This window comes from Thalassophryne amazonica, chromosome 11 (genome assembly GCF_902500255.1).
Source record: "Thalassophryne amazonica chromosome 11, fThaAma1.1, whole genome shotgun sequence".
Lineage (NCBI taxonomy): Eukaryota > Metazoa > Chordata > Actinopteri > Batrachoidiformes > Batrachoididae > Thalassophryne > Thalassophryne amazonica.
The window spans coordinates 29,828,775-29,849,678 of NC_047113.1; the positions used below are offsets into that span (position 1 = coordinate 29,828,775).

Here is a 20,904-nt window from a genome sequence, read left to right on the forward strand (position 1 = left end):
AACTATTGTCTCCATCATAACACGGGCAGCTGTGCCCAGTAACACGTCATTGCATGTTTCAGGCTCGGAGCTGAATTGATTTCACACTGTAATAAATGATCACCTTCTAACTCTGTAGGAGATATGACATGAAACTGTTGTGCCAGGCTGTGTCAGCATTAATAAACATGAATCTCACCTCCAACAACGGTCCAGGAGTGTTTCATAGCGCGGATGTGGACATGAAGCCGGACCGCAGCCTGTGGTTAAAAATCCTCTCACCCAAAATAAAAATAATTAATTCCATGTTATAATTCAACCATCGCGGTGCCCAGAGTTGCATTGTGCTCCTGTAGTGAGCAAAAAGAAAAAAGAAAGTTCCCTGGAAAGGCTCCAGCTGACAGTGGACAGCATGGCCAACTGCCAGCAAACTTTAAGCAAAGCTGTCCATTGGCACCCGTGCGCACGTGCACCTGCATGAGCCACTAAGGGCTCATACCCATGAGCCCTTAGTGGCTCATGCAGCGTTATGCATAGCAGGAGGTGATAAAATCACAAGTCAGAATTTCAATACATCCACTTGGGAAATGATTCACAATATTAATACCAGCATTTTGGCATCAAAATTAAACCTATATCTTGAAAATAACCCCCCACCCCTTGAATGTAACAAAGTATGGTCTATTTACAATTATCTGGCTATTCCGCTATGTGTAAAGTTTGTCCATGCTCTTCAAAAACTTTATAAACACAATTCTTTCACAAAGGTTTTATTTCAGTAACACAGTGGGAATAACAGAACTTAGGAGGAGGTCATGCTCTTCAAAAACTTTTTAAAAACATAAACCATTGTCAAAGGTTTTATCAAATTCTTTAGCCTGAGAGCTTGTTTTTGGCTTGGCCATGACGCTTGATTTACTACAACTTGCCATGCTGTGACTTGAAATTACATGTGTAATTGCATGATCACTGTAATAATATCAGTACTTATGTAGCTTTTGTGACTTCTCTTAAACAAGTACTACCAAGTCAGGAGCATTATACAGTAGTGTTCAGAATAGTAGTAGTGCTATGTGACTAAAAAGATTAATCCAGGTTTTGAGTATATTTCTTATTGTTACATGGGAAACAAGGTACCAGTAGATTCAGTAGAGTCTCACAAATCCAACAAGACCAAGCATTCATGATATGCACACTCTTAAGGCTATGAAATTGGGCTATTAGTTAAAAAAAAAAGTAGAAAAGGGGGTGTTCACAATAATAGTAGCATCTGCTGTTGACGCTACAAACTCAAAACTATTATGTTCAAACTGCTTTTTTAGCAATCCTGTGAATCACTAAACTAGTATTTAGTTGTATAACCACAGTTTTTCATGATTTCTTCACATCTGCGAGGCATAATGTTGTTGGTTTGGAACCAAGATTTTGCTTGTTTACTAGTGTGCTTGGGGTCATTGTCTTGTTGAAACACCCATTTCAAGGGCATGTCCTCTTCAGCATAAGGCAACATGACCTCTTCAAGTATTTTGACATATCCAAACTGATCCATGATACCTGGTATGCGATATATAGGCCCAACACCATAGTAGGAGAAACATGCCCATATCATGATGCTTGCACCACCATGCTTCACTGTCTTCACTGTGAACTGTGGCTTGAATTCAGAGTTTGGGGGTCATCTTACAAACTGTCTGCAGCCCTTGGACCCAAAAAGAACAATTTTACTCTCATCAGTCCACAAAATATTCTTCCATTTCTCTTTAGGCCAGTTGATGTGTTCTTTGGCAAATTGTAACCTCTTCTGCACGTCTTTTATTTAACAGAGGAACTTTGCGGGGGATTCTTGCAAATACATTAGCTTCACACAGGCGTCTTCTAACTGTCACAGCACTTACAGGTAACTCCAGACTGTCTTTGATCATCCTGGAGCTGATCAATGGGTGAGCCTTTGCCATTCTGGTTATTCTTCTATCCATTTTGATGGTTGTTTTCTGTTTTCTTCCACGCGTCTCTGTTTTTTTTTTTTTTTTGTCCATTTTAAAGCATTGGAGATCATTGTAGATGAACAGCCTATAATTTTTTGCACCTGCGTATAAGTTTTAAGTTTTCCCCTCTCCAGTCAGCTTTTTAATCAAACTACGCTGTTCTTCTGAACAATGTCTTGAACTTCCCATTTTCCTCAGGCTTTCAAAGAGAAAAGCATGTTCAACAGGTGCTGGCTTCATCCTTAAATAGGAGACACCTGATTCACACCTGTTTGTTCCACAAAACTGACGAACTCACTGACTGAATGCCACACTACTGTTATTGTGAACACCCCCTTTTCTACTTTTTATACTAATAGCCCAATTTCATAGCCTTAAGACTGTGCATATCATGAATGCTTGATCTTGTTGGATTTGTGAGAATCTACTGAATCTACTGGTACCTTGTTTCCCATGCAACAATAAGAAATATACTCAAAACCTGGAATAATCTTTTTAGTCACATAGCACTACTATTATTCTGAACACTACTGTATATCATAAACTTGAATGTTGTGTTCAATGCAGGGTTCATCAAAACTAATCATGAAGTCAAAACAATTACATTCTAATATTTTGAAAGATGTTAAAATTACAGTATATATTGCAGTTTTCTTTTTTGCATGGGGTGTTTTTTTTGTCATGGTAGACACCCACTTCCTATATGAAATATCTCCCAAATTACACAATGCACAAACTCTGAAGTGGATGTAAGCATATTTGAGAAAAAAAAAATTCTACCATTACCACCTCCTGCTATTATGCATACATATATATACACACACACGCACACACGCTTTGCACATGCACGTGAGGAACACAGCTTTCGCTCCCACTCCGGTCCCGTGTTTGCCATCCAGACGTTTGCCATCCAGATCGGGCAGTCTTCATCACCTTGTATGGCCGTCTGACAGCAGTCTGTGTCATCTACCTGTTGTCTACATGCACTTTGGATGCCATTGTGCAGGTGTGGACGAAGTAATCCTGACACGGTTGACCACGCCTCTTTTCCTTCCGACTGCGTTGGATTATGGCAATATTTGCCGTGTCGGGCATGGTTCCTGCACATTGTTGTTATGTGTGACGGGGGCTTAAACAGGAAATGTGCAGAAAGCATTACAAACATTAATCTGCAAGAAAGAAAACATTTTCAAGTCTTAGAGAAATTGCAGTGTTGTCAGATGCTTAATACAAAAGTATTCATGAGCCACATATACCCACACAATGAAGTCTTGTGGCCTTAAATGAAATGAAATTCATCCAACTGCTTGTATGGGATTAAAATATATATATATATATATATATATATATATATATAAACTTAAAAGCATATTGTGAGAACAACCCAAATCCTAACGAGACTGAAAAATACAACACCGAATGGGAATGGAATGGAAGTAGAAACGGTGACTAAAGAGAAAAGAAAAAGTAAGTGAATGGATGGAGGTAGAATAAACAGAATTTGTTTTAAGACTGTGATGCAGTGAAGTGTGTGCATGTACACATGGGGAGGAAGAAGATGAATATTGTTTAGCTGTCTCTGTCCTGCTGCCACACCAGCTGGACTCGCACTGACATCCAACACTCACAAACACATCAAGTGACCCGCAACAGCCTGCCTGGAGTTTTCTTTGAGCATGTGTACTTGGAATAATATCAATGTGTGTGCACATGTGCGTGTCAGTTGGAGAACTATAGAGATCCAAAGATGAGCTTCATCCAAAGTGGCTGATGCCAGCAGTCGTTTTCACACCACATAACTGCCCAAGCACACACACACACAGAGCTGAGCAAACCATCAACATCATCAGCAGGCATCAAAGAGGCTTCTCATACAAGATGGCGCACTGTCTCTGTTTGAGGCATTGCCCAATGAAGATTCCTTCACATGTACAGCTCTCCCACTGTCCTTTTGTGTGATGCTGTGCCCAACTCTTCATCTGCTGTCTCTCTTAGGAAGTCTTTCACTGAGGCTCTTGATGTCTGTTCCTCTGTCTTTCAGCGTCAAAAGAAATGACAAACTGTTTGCTGGTCTTCACACACACACACACACACACACACACACACACACACACACACACACACACACACACACACACACACACACACACACACACACAGACAAAACTCTTCTAATGAATTTACACAATTGGGAATAAGTACAGGAAATACGTACATGAATATTCTGAAATGTCTCAGTCTTACTCTGTCGTTGTTGAAGAGCTTCATCTCGTTTGGTTGAAGCCATCGGGACACTTCAAAGGATGCAAAACCAAACATGTTAAAACAGACTGTGAATGTTCTTTAACATTGTGGGCAATCCAATTCTGAAAAACCCAGTCCTTTATATTGTCAGTCCTGGCTTTTGGGTTCACTGAATAGCTACAAATCACTTTGTCTCAGTAAGTCATACCAGAAACACAACATAGACTTGCAATGAAAATGAATAAGTAAAAAGGATATGAAACTACACTGAAAAAAGATCAGTTGGTATCAAAAATCATGACAGACCCCCCCGGTCTGTTTTTCACCATAAAGTTTTGATCTCTTTAAGCGTTTGAAATCCTTAACTTTTGATGGCTTAGGCATTTTTGTTTTTGGAAGAGTTTTTGCCTCACTGTTTACATACACAAATAGGAATAGTTCATTATTCGGGGATTAAATTCAGTAAGGTTTATCTATTTTTGGATAGTGACAGTTTTTGCAGTTTTGTCTTTAACACCAATAGAAACCAGATTTGATTGTAGTGTAGACTTTCAGCTTTAACTCCAGCCATATAACAAAATATGGCATTAATCACTGAGGAATTACAGCCATTTGTACACACAGCGCCTCCATTTTCAGAGGCAATAAGTAATTGGAGAGACCAACTTAATTCCACATATATGAATTAAATCATCACTAGATGTCCAAGGCATCCTGAGTGATTTGAAAATATATTTGGTCCACATAAAAGGACACGTTTTGAGCCACATAAAACGACACTTTTACACACAAAATTGTGAAATGTGTGTACAAACACATAATCTGTTAATCATTAAAAATGTAAAAAGTATTATAATAAATTAACAGACTACTACAAAATGAAGTATGTTTTTATTTTGATTTCTCTTTGCACTTGAGAGTAAAAGTAAGAAATTACTGAAAACGTTGGTAGAATTATTGTACTAGAACTTAAGACAAAGCCGTGGTCAGAAAACTGGTATGCAAAAATCTGAAAACAGTCAAATTATTCTTCTAAGATTAGAAGACTGGATGTGGAATCTACAATAATTTTCTGGTTTCACATCAGAAGAATAGTACACTGTAGTTGCACATCAGAACACTTGTTACAAGGCTTGAATTCTAAAATGTTACTGAGATCAGTTTTATCACTTTATCTGTTGTAAGAGCCACAACTTTATCCCATTTAAGTAAAGATAAATATGATGCAAATTTCATTATTTTGCGTTACATTTCATGGCATTTGATGTTGTACATGGGTCATAAACAAATACTGTTTAAAATGTTAAAAGCACATTAATATTGGCTTGATATAGTGTTTGCTGTCATGTTCAAAAACATGCAAACAGTAGCTTTAATCTGTTTAGCATGAGAGAGCTGTATCAGACACTTAAACAGCAGGAGAAAATAAATGTAAATTTTTTTCATTGAATGTTTTTGAATTGGATTTCAGCTCTTGTCATTCACTTTGGATGAATTTATGCTGTAGCGTGCTGTTTTTTTTGTTTTTTGACTCATCATGCAACGTGTCAAACCAGACAGCCTTCAGCATTTTCTCAAATTTAAGTTTGGCTATTGCATAAATGATAGCATCTTATAAAACCTCACTCTGTACACATTAAAAATCATTGTAGGCAGTACCATGATTTGGCGAACATCTCATCCGTGAACGTTTGCTGAGCACCCATCACACACAGCTCCATGCTAATGAGCCGAGGTAACACTAACGTGATGTGAACTCTTGTATGGAAGCTGAAACTGTCGCACGGCAGTGAGAATAAAGTGAAATAAAACGGACAGAGTGTTATTTTAAAATTGATTTTTGAAAGTTTTGAATTGATTTTGAGTCATTAAGGATGATGGTAAGAGGACAGTTGCTGAAACTAATGGAAGGAGTAAAACAAGATTGGAAATATTTGGGTGTGGCATGGGAGAGCAGGGCATGTGAGATGGAGGGTAGGACACTGCACCAAAATCAGGCTAGCTGGAACACTGGTTGTCAGTTTGTCCAATTACTTTGTCCAACGCCTGTAGTTTAGGCAAAAAGTCGACACTACATGCACAGCTTGGTTTGTCATCTCCATTATGGTCGTATACATCAGCATAATTATAAAAATTGTTACTGTCCACATACCTATGGAATTGACTGCTTAAAATTCTCTACACTTTGTGGATGTATTTTGTCCCTGTTTGGATGCCCAAGATTTACTCCTTACAACAAATTTCCAGTCATTGTGGCCAACCAACTCAATCTTTGTCTCACTTGATTATAAAACTTTCCCCCAGGTTTTTTTTCTCTTCTTAAGTTCTTAAGTTCACGTGGTAAACTGCAAATATTATTCGAGCATGAATGTGTTGATTTCAGAGCAAGCACGTCTTTTTTCAAAGGAACACTCCCACTCCATCGTATTGTAAATCTCACTTGACTGTAGACAATGACAGTGGTGTTCCAGCAGCCACCAGTTCACGGCAGGCTTCTGCCTCGGTGCTTCCTGGATTGTTCCAACCAAACCTGTTTTCTTTCTGCTAAAGGCAACAGTTTGGGTCTTTTTTTCAGACTTTGGCTACACCTCCAAATAACTTGTATCTACAGTATGTACTGTTGTTTGAATTGATGGTCTTGGAATCTGCTGTTGAGAAATGGCTCCATGAAACATTCCTGATGTGTGTAAAACTGCAGTCATCCTTTTCACATCTGCACTGAGCTCCTTGGACTTTCACATTGTACTGCGTGTTGATAGCTCCAGTTAGTTAACCATTTTTATGTTGGTGCAGAGAAGCTGCCAACTGTAGTCATGATCACTAATTGGAATTTATGAGGCCTTGAAAATGCAGATATTTTGTAACATTTAGCAACACTGATTTAATAATCAAAGTATATGTATATTTTATGACCCTGTAAGTATAATTCTGATCCTGTATGGATTTGAGAAAACACCAACTAAGGTCAAATTTCCACAACTATATTTTTATGTTAACGATTTACATTGCACAATCATTGTGCTCCAAAAAAGAACAGTTCAGAGATATGATCAAAAGCCTCAACATTTGTGACATTCATGTCCATACATATACATAAATTTCTCACCAAAACTGAACGTCTGCACCTTGTATTCCATTCCATGTTGAATTCTCCTTGTCTCAGATCCAGCCAGTGCTTGAAATCTCCAACTCGACTACACTCCCTCTTTTGTTCTGATTTTTCTCTTTCAAATCCAGTCTAATGCAGATGGAATGGTTGTTGATCATAAACAGTATTGCCAATTCTGTATAATTGTGTAAATTTACAGAATAAACTTTAGTTATGCTAAAGTAAATTATATAAATATGTTTTTAAGATTGTAAATTTGTGACATGTCTGGATTTTCTGTAATTTCTTTTCTTATTCAGATTGAAAAGCTGTCCCAGGAATTGGAAGAAGCCAAGACTAAAATTGTTACACTTTCTGTTACACCGCCAACAACTAAGGTGCCATCTCTGCCTACTGCCTCACCTGCACCACCGCGTGATGGGAGCCTACCTATTCCACCACCAGCTCCTCCTCTCCCAGGACATGCTAGTATTCCGCCACCACCTCCCTTACCTGGTATGCCAGGTCCTCCACCACCTCCCCCTCTCCCTGGCATGCCAGGTCCTCCACCGCCTCCGCCACTCCCCGGTATGCCAGGTCCTCCACCGCCTCCGCCACTCCCCGGTGTGCCAGGTCCTCCACCACCTCCGCCTCTTCCGGGTATGTCGGGTCCTCCACCGCCTCCACCCTTACCTGGAATGGGACCACCACCGCCACCACCACCACCTGGCGGTCCTGGTATTCCTCCACCACCTCCAGGCTTTGGCATGCCTCCACCTCCATCATTTGGCATGGGGGCATGGGGAGCTGCACCAGTTGTGCTACCCTTTGGCCTTCAGCCTAAGAAAGAATATAAACCTGAGGTTCAACTGAAGAGAGCCAACTGGAGCAAGGTCACTCACAACATGAATGTTTCTCACAATGCTGATAACAATTGTGCATATTCCACAGCTTTTACTTTTTTTTCCAATAACATCAAATCAATTTTTAAAACACCAATTTATTTCCTTTTGCTGTAAATTAAGAGAAGCTCTTGCTTGCCAACTCCCTATGAACATGTGGGTGTGTCATGCACAGCAGAGTCCGACTCAGTGAACATGTATAAGAACAAGCAAGACTCCCATTTTACACTTTTCTCCTAGAAGTCCTAAAACAAGCCATTTTACGTCAAACGTTTTGTTTCTTGCAAATAATTTGCTGCATGCATTGTTACATAGTTTGATACTTTGACACTTTTATGATATTTTATAATATTTAACTGATACTGGAACCTTCAGTAGATGTCAAGATCAGTACCTTTTTGCCTGTTTTAAATCAACTACCCTGTTAATGAAGACATTTGTCTACATGTACTTTGCTAACCTAGAGCCATTAGGTGTGTAATTGTTAACCAATATGAATCGAAAATAGATTTTAAAGTGATAGTTACAACAACATCGATACACAATCTAAATGTGCCATGAGCCAGTCGATGGACACCTTTAGGGTTAATGTTGTTTATGTGCTATTTCCTACTATAGTCAAATGTTCGTAAAAGTTCAAAGGCCACTGTGACACATTTGCACGACTGTGCATGGGAATGTTTATTTTTGCGAAACAAAAACAAAATCGGCATGTCCAGTAGTGGTGCACGGTATAATGGATAATTGTACCTATTTGAACTTTGTTTGGTTTATAATTTGTTACTACTGCCATAGTGGTAGAAAATGGCAAGTTTATGTTGTGCCACATACTACTGTATGTGGAATTGCCCTCAGTGGTGAACAAAAGGCCAGCAGATGCAGAACCAGTGTGTTGCATACATTTGTAAAAGTCTGAGAAACATCCCTGGTCTTGTAATGATGTATTTGAAGCTAAGCAATACCACTTCTGGCTTTCCTTCTCATTTATCATAGAAAATGAATGTCTATGTGAAACAAAGAATTGCATTGGATTGCATTGCATCATTCCTTCATAAAAACTATCTCATTGTTGACCATATATTGTATCATTTTATGAATAATTTTATAAGGGAGAGATTCACACCTGTACTAACCATCGGAAAAAAACATAAACTCAGATTGTGAAACAAATATTCTACTCCCATAAAAGAAAACATAGATTGTCCACAGCACAGCTCAGATGTGTACTAAAGTCACAGATTGGATTTTGTTGTTCTAAACTTCTGATATCTGTTCCAGTCATTTTGAGCAATATCAGACGATCTGATATATCGGATCGGTGCACTCCTTGTCTTAATTTGCAACTTTTACACTATGATTTAATATTTTGTGGCTCAGTAAATCAGTAGCACTGTGTGCAAGGCAGAGATGAATCTGAGATGGAGCTCAAATACTGGAATTCTAACCCAGAATGACTTGTATGCATATATGTATCACATGATGATGTAGTTCATGTTCTTCTCCTCCATCTTATCTGTGACGGTTAAAACATCAAAACAACCCTCTGTCTTTCTTTAGCCTAAAGCTACTATTTAATAGCTTCAGCAGACTTCATCAGCATTTACCATCTCTCTCTATCTCGCTTGCTCTCACTTTCTCTCGGACTGGTGAGAGTCCATTTGACGAGGATGTCACAGAAATTGCTTTTTAATAAGCCTGCTTCTTTTAACAGTGCCACTGAAAGATAATTAAATTGCTGCTATAAAGGACAGTATTCTTTTGTAATTTAAATTAACTTTTTTCTGGTTTGGTCTCACCCTCCTTTTTGCTTGCTCTCTTGCTTTATTTCTGCTCCTTCAGCTCATCCCCATATCACATTTCCTTTCCCAGCTCTGTGTTCTACCCCCTTCCCAGAGGCTTTGTCCATAATGAAAAGCCTGATATCTATAAACTTACCACCACTGCTTTCTCATTTACTCTCTTACACTCTCTCTCCTCCTCTTTCCCTTTGATGAGACCACTAAAAGAGTGAAGGAAAAATATACAGTTAAGTGTGCCTTGTGACTTGAATAGAAAATGCTGCATCAAGACTTGACGAGTACCCAAATTAGGGTGAAGAAAGAAGCAGTATGGGGAGGAAGGGGATAAAAAAGAGAGATCTTCCTTTGCATATCTACGTGAAGCAAGGAAGGAGATGTTGTTTTGCAGTTGATCTGCTGTATAAGTTTTTAAAAAAAGTAGAAGTACAAAATTAGTATTTTGTTTCCTTTTCTTTGCATTCCTCTTCATATTGTTCCACATGTATAGGCCCATATCCATTCTTGTTCTTTACTACCCTGCCAATACATCTGTTAAATTATAATTTTTTTTACATGCTCATGACATTGTTTATCAGCTACATGGCTGACCACATTTTGAAAAGTTTGGTTACTATGCTTCTGTAACACATTCCGTTGCTTCCATTTGTTTCCCCTCTTGTCTTCTCTGTACATACTGTCAATTCGCTCTTTTAGATTGGACCCGAAGACCTTTCCCAGAACAGTTTCTGGACCAAGTCAAAAGAAGACTGTTATGAAAACGATGAGCTGTTTGCCAAACTCACCTTGGCCTTTTCCTCACAGACTAAGAGTGAGTCTGTTGCATGAGTGTTTATTATTTGCTGCTGTTGTGTTTGACAGTAATGAGCGTTTTCTCTGTTTCTCACCTCTTCTGCATCTCCTCCCTCACTGAGTCGATGTCTGTTTCAATCTTCCTCTTCTGCTTCAATCAGCCACTAAAGGTAAGCGTGTGCACCAACACGTAGTTATTTATTTATTTTTAAACAGGCATTCTTGAACCTTTCTCGCCTTTTCTCCTTTCTCTGGTTGGACAGCACCAAGTACTGTTACATTATTCAACATCACTGTGACAAAAAAGGCATCCCACACAAAGTCATGAATAAACCGCCCACACCTGTTTATTCAATATGTTTTCATCAGCTGATTGTGCCCGTGAGTTATGTAGAGTCAGGTCACTCACCATCAGACAAGATGAATTGGGACTTGGGGAAAGAAGTAAAGATGGACAAAAGAACAAGGGATGAGGGGTAAGGAGAAGGTCACTGATGTCCTTTGACTAGCCACCTGCTGTCCTGGCACAAAATGCTGAGGCATGAGAGCGTACGCTTGCACACTCACACCTGTCCAGTCCTGTCACCTTGTCCCAGTGTCACTGAGCCTTTTGCTCTGCTTCCTCCATATTCATATCATAACCAGGACACTAGGAACATAGACAGTGTGTGTGGGTGTGTATAATTCTGTCTGACCTTCAAATACTGTCTCACAATGCACACACACACTGTTATTACGTAATGTCTTTCATGAATTGTGCATACACACATTTCCAATGATTGCTGTTGATGCCAGTTAAATGTCAGTGTTGGCAGCTGTCCCATCTGTATTCACCTGTATGGCAGTTCCTAACTTCCACCTGTCACTCCCATTCCCCTCTCCGTGCTCCCACGCATACTCTTTTATTGGCCAAGACAGCTGCCTGTTTGAGTTGATATCTAATAACCTTTTCTGAGAGCTGACTATAAAGAGTGACTGGACTTTTCATAGCTATGCACCTGTCTGTAATTTTGCCCATGTGAATGTTTGTGTGCTGCAGAGAGTGGCTGCAGTCTGTCAACCTTGTTGTTCATTATCTGTTTTCAGTGAGTCCAAGTTTGGTAGTTTCAAGAAAAAGCTCTTAAACAGGCATGGGATTTCATTTACTTGTTGAGTATAACCACTTCATATATTTACGTATGTGTTCTTGTGTGCACATGTAGATGTATTCAGTGCCGATGCCTGTGTATGCACAGAGGGACCACTATCTAGCAAGCTGTCATTATTTGGATTGACCTTCCACGTTTTATCCATTTTCCTACTATTTCTTAAACACATTGCTTAAGACCTAATCTATTTCTCTTGACCACACTATCATTTGCTCAGTCCCTCGCCTCTGGGGGGCCGGCTTTCTGTTTCTCATACCAGTGTTCATCTTCCTGCTCTTGCACATGCTCCACCAATTCCTCGTTAGAAAGTGCAGACTAATCCCACATCGAGCCACCGCTGACCCTGCCTGACCCTTCCTCCTCTCTGTCAGCTGCCCAGTAGCACAACTGGGGTAGCACACATGTGCACACACCCACACATACAACAGGCACGCAGTGGGTACTGTGCCCGGAGCAGGGTCAGGGGTGCTGACCTCAAAAGCTCTGTGGATGAACAGTGAACTAATGGAAGGAGGCACATATGCTGGCTGTGCATTCCTTTTATGGACAGAGTTGTACACTAAAACACACGCAAACATGTCATTCCTTTGCTTTTTACCTCAGAGGTTCTTTCCTTTTTCTTTTTGACAGTCCTTGAACAAAAAGCACAGAAATAATATAGTAATATTTGTAATACAGGCATGAAGCACAACTTAAAGAGAGTAAAACAAATTGCCAATAGTAAAAATGCAAATGAAGTTAAAATGGCCACTTGCAATGACAAGTAGATAAAAAATGCAGCCTTGATAGAAGAAATAAAAATGCAGTGTCTAATAACAGGCATGGGGAAAAACAAAATTCTTAAAAAAGCTGTTAAAGTCACAGGAGATTTAAAAGCCTTTGTTTGTGAGCACCATATTGGCTACAAGCACCTCTGTCTTGTTTGGTCCTGACACTGGGGTCAAGAAGCTGTTTTCAAAGGATTTGAGGTTCTTGCATTCTTTGTTCATATAGATAATTATATATTACACGCTATACTAAATGTATAGATTAGAGGTTAGATTAGATAGAATTTTATTCATCCCTTAGGAAGACTCCCTCAGGGATATTGAGGTTCTAGCATCATTGGACAGTAGCACACAGAGTATCAAAAGTAGAAGTACGAAACAACTTGCAAAAAGTAAATCCAAATATAAATACCAGAACTACTGGTTTACTGGCTACAACTGTTCCCCTCCTTCCCGTCCTCTGTCTTCCTGTTACTCCTTCTCCTCCTGAGTGAGGAGTTTTTCAGTCTGATGGTCCTTGCCTTGGGGAGGAGCAGCCTTTGGCTGAAGAGGCTCCTCTGGTTGCTGATGACAGTGTGCAGAGGGTGACTGGCATCATCCATAATGTCCAGCAGTTTGTCCAGTGTTCTCTTCTCTGCCACCATCACCAGAGAGTCCAGCTTCATGCCAACCACAGAGCCAGCCCGCCTGACCAGTTTGTCCAGCCTGGATGTGTCCTTCTTGGATGTGCTGCCCACCCAGCACACCACAGTGTAAAAGAGGACTCTGGCTACCACGGACTGGTAGAACATCCACAGGAGTTTCCTGCAGATGTGAAACAACTGCAGCCTCCTCAAGAAGTACAGCCTGCATTGTCCCTTCCTGTATACAGTATGTGGTTGGTGTGGGTTGTCCAGTCCAGTTTGGTATCCAGCCTGAGGTACTTGTAGGAATCCACAGCCTCCACAGGAGCCTGTATAAATGTAGCGTATACTGTATTTTCTGGAGTATTAGTCCTCTTCTTAATTTTTATTTTTTTACTAGTTTGGGAGGTCCTGCAGCCTAAACTCCATGGCAACTTGTATATAGAAAAATTAAGCATCCGTTATTATTAATAATAATAATAATTACAGTGACTATTTAAACACAACTACACGCAACTTTCTGAGGAATTAAAGCACTAAACCAAATCTCTAGTAATAAAATAATAAGTGACAGTAATAAGACATGCACTACGTGCACAGCAATCCCAAATTGAAGAGCTGATAATGCAGAAAAAAGGTGTCACTTATACTCTTGTGCAACTTGTACTCCGGTAAATATGCTAAGTAACTTGCAGTATAAAGACTTAGGATCTTGCGTAATGCTTGGTTTTCCTGCTGTGGAAAAAAACTCATTTTACAGTCAGTCAGGGAATTCATTTTAGTTTGGTTTAGGGAATATGTAAACATTCTGAGTTTTCAGAAGGTATTGTCCCAGCTGGTGGAGGTGTTGGAACACATTCTTTGAGAAAAGTTTTGCTGGTTTCATGCTGGCTGTCTCTGGGTTGTCTGATGCATGCATGGGTTTGGCTTTGAGAAGTGATACTTTCCACAAGATTTTGAAATAGATTTTAAGTTGTGTACCCTACTTTTTCATATCTGTGAACATAGGGCTGTATGATTTCCTCTGTAGTGGGGTTGTTAGTTTTATGTCAGTGTTCTGAAATGTGCAACAAAATAATATCAAGCTGTTACTTTGTAAATTTCAACTTGATGTGTTAAACCTAAAATCTGTGTCTATCTCCTTCCACTGGGTTTATTGGTGAAAGTGTGTATTTGTGGTGTGTAGTGGAAACACACGATTATGCTGTCATCTTCCTTTTGTCTGTCTTCTTGTTGGATGTCTGGCAATGTCTGTCATTATTTTTTTTATTCCTGTTGTGGTATTGAGCTTAGACTCACAAACGTGATGTGAATATCACTGTGTAGATAAGTGAAGTGTGATTTTGAAAAGCTTCAAGCAACAAACCTGTTGTGGCATTTTTTTTCTTCAACCACCGGTACTTAATTTCTGTCTTTGAAGTGTTTGTGCATATTGCCCATTCCTCTCCTTTCATCCTCTGGTTTCACTTCTACTGAGCAAATGTTTTTAGTGATGAAACAAACGTGTAAACATTGCTGCCTGATTGAAGGCAAAAAATGAGTTACAAGAAATGGAAGGTTTATCTAAAATAAACAGCGTCTATTAGCAACAGTCTAAAAGTTTAAGTTACCATCACCTGCATGTGGTGGGTCAGAGTGTCACTGTATGCTTATCAGCCACATTTTAAGGTACTTTTCTGGTACTGGATTAGACCCTTGTTTGACATATGAAATGCTTTAATTCTTTGTAGAATAATGTTAGCACAGTCCAGGAAACATTCCTCAGAAATTTTGGTCTATATTGACGGAAGGGCATCACAGTTGCTACCCCATTACACCAGCAGCAGCTTAAATTACTGATACAAGACAGGATGGTTCACACCATGTTCTGACCCATCCATCTGAATGTCACAGCAGAAATCGCCAACCATCAGACCACAAAATTTTCTTTTGCCTAATTTTGCTGTGCCCTTAGAAACTATAGCCTCCGTTTCCTGTTCTTCATTGATAGTAGTGGCACCCTATGATTTTCTGCTACAGTAGTCCATTTCCATTGAGGTTCAATATGTTGTGCATTTAGAGATGCTCTTCTACATACCTTGGATGTTATGAGGAGTTTTTTGAGTTACTGATGCCTGCTTACTGGATGGGTTTTCTTTTACAGACTATTCTCTGTAGACCTGAGGATAGTTGTGTGAAAATTACATGAGATCTACAGTTCCTAAAACACTCGAACCAGTCTGGCAGCAACCCCCATGACACATTCAAAACCACTTTTCCCACCTTGTACCTCCATTGTGATACTTAGTTTGAACTTCAGCAGATTCACTTCACCATGTCAACATGCTTAAATGTGATGAGATTCTGCAGTATGATTGGCTGATTAGATATTTGCTTTAATGAGCAGTTCAAGAGGTATGACTTGTAAAGTGGATGGTGAGTGTATGTCAAAGCAAAAAGATATGACACTGCACTGTTTTCTGTTAAAAATGTATCATAAAGCAGTTTCCATTTTTACATTCTTGGGACACAGACCTTTGACAAGTTCATAGATGGTTCACCTTGACCTATTTTAAGAGGTCAAAAGGTCATATCTTGTCTCCCATTTTTATGCTATGAATCATGCAAATCTGTTGTTTTTTTTTGTTTTGGGGGGGGGGGGGGGGGTGACAGCCAATGAGAGTAGAGAGGCACTGTGACGTCACTGGCTGGTCTGGTCTCTCTGGCTGCTAATTCAACATGGAGGGATCTGCTTCCAAACCACTGCATTTCTGTGTAAATTTAACAAGTTTCTCATATATTATGTAAAAGCTAGGCAGAAATAAACAATTCTAAAACTGAAACGCTATTTTTGTAACCCGATAACACCAATAACAAGTAACATCAATATAAGCACACAGAGGTGAATATATCAGTGATACCCGGATAACACAATATAGCATAAATGCTTATTTCCATTGCGGTCCTTGTGAAATTATCACGTGACAAAATAAAGGGACTTGATTTAACATGTACAATTGTAAAGAAGTCAATAGAATCTTAATAATTAATGTAAACAATAAATGTATAAATAATTATATACGTATATATAAGGGCAATATGGATGCGTTGGTTTAATCATTATAACAATTAGAAATCATGAATAAACTTGATCAGTCGGACTTCTGACACCACCCTGGGAGTTTCACCCAGTGAACTCTCTCCAATCAAATCAACTCCAATGTGAGGCACACAGGTTTGTTGCAAACGAGGCAGAGTAGGAGGTTCACGTACAAAACAAAGACAATTTATTGAAACTGATTGATTATAAAAAGCAGGAATAGCAATTATAAAACCATGGACGTCCGATCGACATTCCCCATCTGCAGGTGCCCACTCTGAACACCAGAAGGCACCCTCACTGGACCAATTCCGTGAGCACGCCTAATCTCCAGGCTGATGACACATCCAGGCAGGTAGCAGCCGACATCAGGGTGGAGCAACACGTTCAACTCCGGGCAAAGTAGAAGTGACGTCTGCAGAGCTCACTATTTTCCATAATGAACTTGTAACTTCAACAGCATAAACAAGTGACGCACGAATGTCTGGAGGAGGAAGCCAAGCCACCAGTATATACCCCCCTGTCGGTCCTAGCCAATACAGCACAAGCCAAGGATTCAACACCGCACCGCCACATCCAGCAGCCATCAACCACCCGTGCCAAGCAGCGCACAGTCAGCGACAATTCCCACAGAGGTCTCTGTTAACAAAACCGTTTACATAAGCACTTTAACAGTGCAGAGACTTCAACACACACACACACACACACACACATACACACACACACACACACACACACACACACACACACACACACAAAACTGTGGCCGGCACCTGCCTCCCTTCACAGGAACATGGAAGTGGAAACACCAGACAATCACCTGCAGCGAACCGCCACAATTCAGAAAGAGAAGAGCACTCGCCCCCTTTTATGAGAACACTCTCCTACACTGATTGGCTGAAATCAAACCGCCAGCTGACTATCACTAACCTCATTCATACTGTTACACACACACACACATATATATGTGTGTATATTAAGATGACCATGTGTGCATGTGTGTTCGCTGTGCACGGCCACAGTAATTAAGTAATCCACATCAAACTTGCTGTGGTCACTGGGGGCACCAATGGAGACGGCAGTGGGGCACTTAGGTTGAAATCGTATGTCCGCGAACACACACACACACACACATGCGAGGGCGCAATTTAGAACTAGAAATTGAGTGGGACAAAGTACGAGGCCCGCAGGGTCGAAGCCCATAGGCTGTGGGTCTGGGTGCCTAAAGCGGCCAATGGTTTCTAGCTAAGCTCAGATGCATTCTGAGCATCCAGTACAGTAATTTTAATGTTTTGACAAGACCATAAAGTGGACACCATTTGACTTGTGCAATTTGAAACTGTGGATATAAGTACTTTATTCTGAGAATAGCCAGCATTGATTTTATTAACATCCTGGTGTAAATAAGGTATTGTCACATGTGTAGAACTCAAAAAGAATGATAGGTTGAGTTCTCATTAAAAAAAAAACAACTGCAATGTGGTAAAATGTATTCATAAATATGAAAGAACTGGCTCTTAATAATTATTAACTATGGCGTACTGTATTTTTTTCTCAAGATTTGTTTTTGCATAAGTTTGAAAAAACAACAGATCATAAGTTTAGGATAAATTACTTATCATGAATTTAATTACTATTAAACTATTTTTGGTTTCAAATCTGGGCAAATGCAGTCCCAGAAAATTCAGAATGTGACAAACAAGAAACAGGTGTTGTAAACAAGTCATTGCTGCTAAAAATACAAACTTGCAGAAACAAATATACTATTCTGACATGGTTTTGCACACAAGACTGACATGGTTTGCACATAAGACTGGCATCGCATGTTTCAAGTACACACATATATGTCAGAAGGTGGGGGGGACATACCATATTCTGTCCCCCTGGTTGAAAAGGTGGGGGGGGGGGACATGTCCCCCCTATCTCCCACCAAATTGCGCCCATGCACACATGGTCAGCCTTCTATATTAAATCACGACCCGCTCACTGGAGCCTTATTTTCATAATTCACATAGTACTCAGGTCAGGTAGCAAGCATCACACTTTGCTTACTACGTAGTAGCGGCTGGCTAGGGTGCACTTTAATTACAATCAGAATGGGCCAGCACGCACTGCGCGTGAGTTAAGGTGCGTGTTTTTTCCATTGAAATGTACCTGCTGTGTACAGCATGCCAGGGCATTGCAATGATATGACATGAGGTGTGTGTGTGTACAAATAATGATTGTTTGAGTTCATTGGTATGAATATTTCATGAGGTAAAAGCTGGAACATACCATTCAATGAGGCAAAGCCGAGTTGAATGGTTTGTTCAATATTGGTTCCATTGAAAGAATGTAAAAACATTCATTATTTGTTTTATATAATGGCTAAAATAGATCCTTTTCATTTGATATTTTATTAATTTTTAAACAACAGAAAAGGGACTTATATTTTGGTGTTCCACTGTTGCTAAAGTACAAATTGTAACCTGTAGTCCAGTGATGCTGTGCACTGACTTCGGACTTCCATAAAAAAAGACTTTGTGTAGTTCCTCAGGCCAGCCAAAAATCACGTCAACGTTTCATGTGAACAGTTCTTCATGCATCCAGACAGCTTAGAGCGGAGTGGATGGTGTGTCTTACAAGAATTAGCAGCGTCAGTTAGCTCAATCAAATCATCGTGTCGTTTGTCCCCCGTGCGCCGGCACACACACGCAACCAGGTCGGTCGACTGTGCACATCCTCAGTGCAGCGAAAAAAAAAATCACATCAGAAATTAGTCCAGCTTTTCTGTCTTTCTTCCTGCTAACAGCCTCCCAACAGGACAGTGGATTTGTTTTGTGTGTGTGCGTGTGTCTTACAAGAATTAGCAGTGTCAGTTAGCTCAATCAAATGATGTCTCGGGAGAGTCGTTGCCCCCCCCCGCGCGCGTGTACACCTGGTCGGTGCTTGTGTGGGCGTGTACTACCAAAAAAGACTGTACATCATCAGTGCAATGAAAAAAAAATCACATTAGAAATTAGTCCAGCTTTTCATTCCAACTTCCTGCCAACAACCTCCAGACAGCACAGTGGATTTGTTTTGTGTGGGCACATATGCATATGTGTGGGCGTGCGTACATGTGCGTGCACGTGGGCATGCATGCATGTGTGTGTGTGTGTGTGTGTGTGTGTGTGCGCAGAGTACAATGGTACCAATTGTATGGAACCAAATTTGCACTGTAAATGGAACCAAGCCGCACTCTCAGTGCAATGCAACACAAATGGGATGAATTAATCCATGTCATGTGACATACAAAGCACCAATCAAATGACAAGGATCCACTCAGCCGTTATGTAGATGTGTGTGTGTGTGTGTGTGTGTGTATATATAGTGTGTGTGTGTGTGTGTGTGTGTATATATAGTTGTGTGTGTGTGTGTGTGTGTGTGTGTGTGTGTGTGTGTGTGTGTGTGTGTGTGTGTGTGTGTGTGTGTGTGTGTGTGTGTGTAAGTAAAACGGCTGAGTGAATCCTTGTCAGTTGATTGGTGGGTTGTATGTCACGTGACATGGATTATTCATACCATTTGCCGTTGCGTTTCATTGTCTGTGCAATAGTTCTTTTTTAGCATGCAATTTTGGTGCTATATGAAATATGCTATTGCACTCCACGACCACCGCACATGCTCACACTAGCGGGGGCAGCATTTAGCTCAACATTGCAGAGTTTGTTTTGCTGGCGGACGATGATTTGAAGGAGGTAATTGACGCTGCTAATTTTTGTAACATAAAATATAAACAAATCCACTACGCTTTAAGCCGTCTGAAGTCATCAAGAGCTGTTAGGATGAAAAGCTGGACAAATTTCTGATGCAGTTTTTCACTGGACTGAGGAACTACACATTCTTTTTTTTTTTTTTTTTTTTTTTTTTTTTTTTTTTTTTTTTTTTTTGGAAGTTTCACCGAACTCATAAACATACATTATTTGTATAATATATGTGCACACATGCACATAGTTTTTTTCACTTTGTTGCAGGATAATAGGAGCCTGTTGACTCCTGTACTTAAGATAGTCTAGTTAACAAGTGGGTCAGACATGGAAAAAGGAGGAGGGTTAATTTGCAGTAAAGGCTGGAGATGGAGAGGCCAGCTATGGTTAATTAGATTCATTAGAGTAAAAGAGAAAAGGCGCAGTAGCATATATGATTGGTAATCCTCAAATTGGAAGATTATTGTTGTGTGGGCCGCTGAAGAGGAGGTACTGCTGGCCCACAACCACCAGAGGGCACCCTGCCTGGAGTGCGGGCTCCAGGCACAAGAGGGCGGCGCCGCCTCACAGGAGCAGCCGGGGTGACAGCTGTCACTTATTACCTGTGACAGCTGTCACCAATCATCTGATCTTCAATCGTATATCAGCAGGACGACATCTCCACTTCTTTGCCGAGATATCGCTATGCTTAGGAGGTAACGAGCTCAGCCAATCAAGTTGTCTTTTCGACAGAAGAATATTGTTGCTTTGTGTTTTTTGACAGCAGACTTTTCGAC

The 20,904-nt window shown here is 40.2% G+C and overlaps 1 protein-coding gene across 1 annotated transcript in view; it reads left to right on the forward strand.

Moving 5' to 3' along the window:
- The window catches only part of LOC117519815 (protein diaphanous homolog 1-like), a 307,697-nt gene that overhangs the window by 142,751 nt on the left and 144,042 nt on the right, over positions 1-20,904 (forward strand). The window contains exons 16-18 of the mRNA XM_034181058.1: positions 7,617-8,189; positions 10,691-10,805; positions 10,948-10,956. Coding sequence (XP_034036949.1) covers positions 7,617-8,189; positions 10,691-10,805; positions 10,948-10,956 — 697 coding nt within the window. The remainder of the gene's footprint in view (positions 1-7,616; positions 8,190-10,690; positions 10,806-10,947; positions 10,957-20,904) is intronic.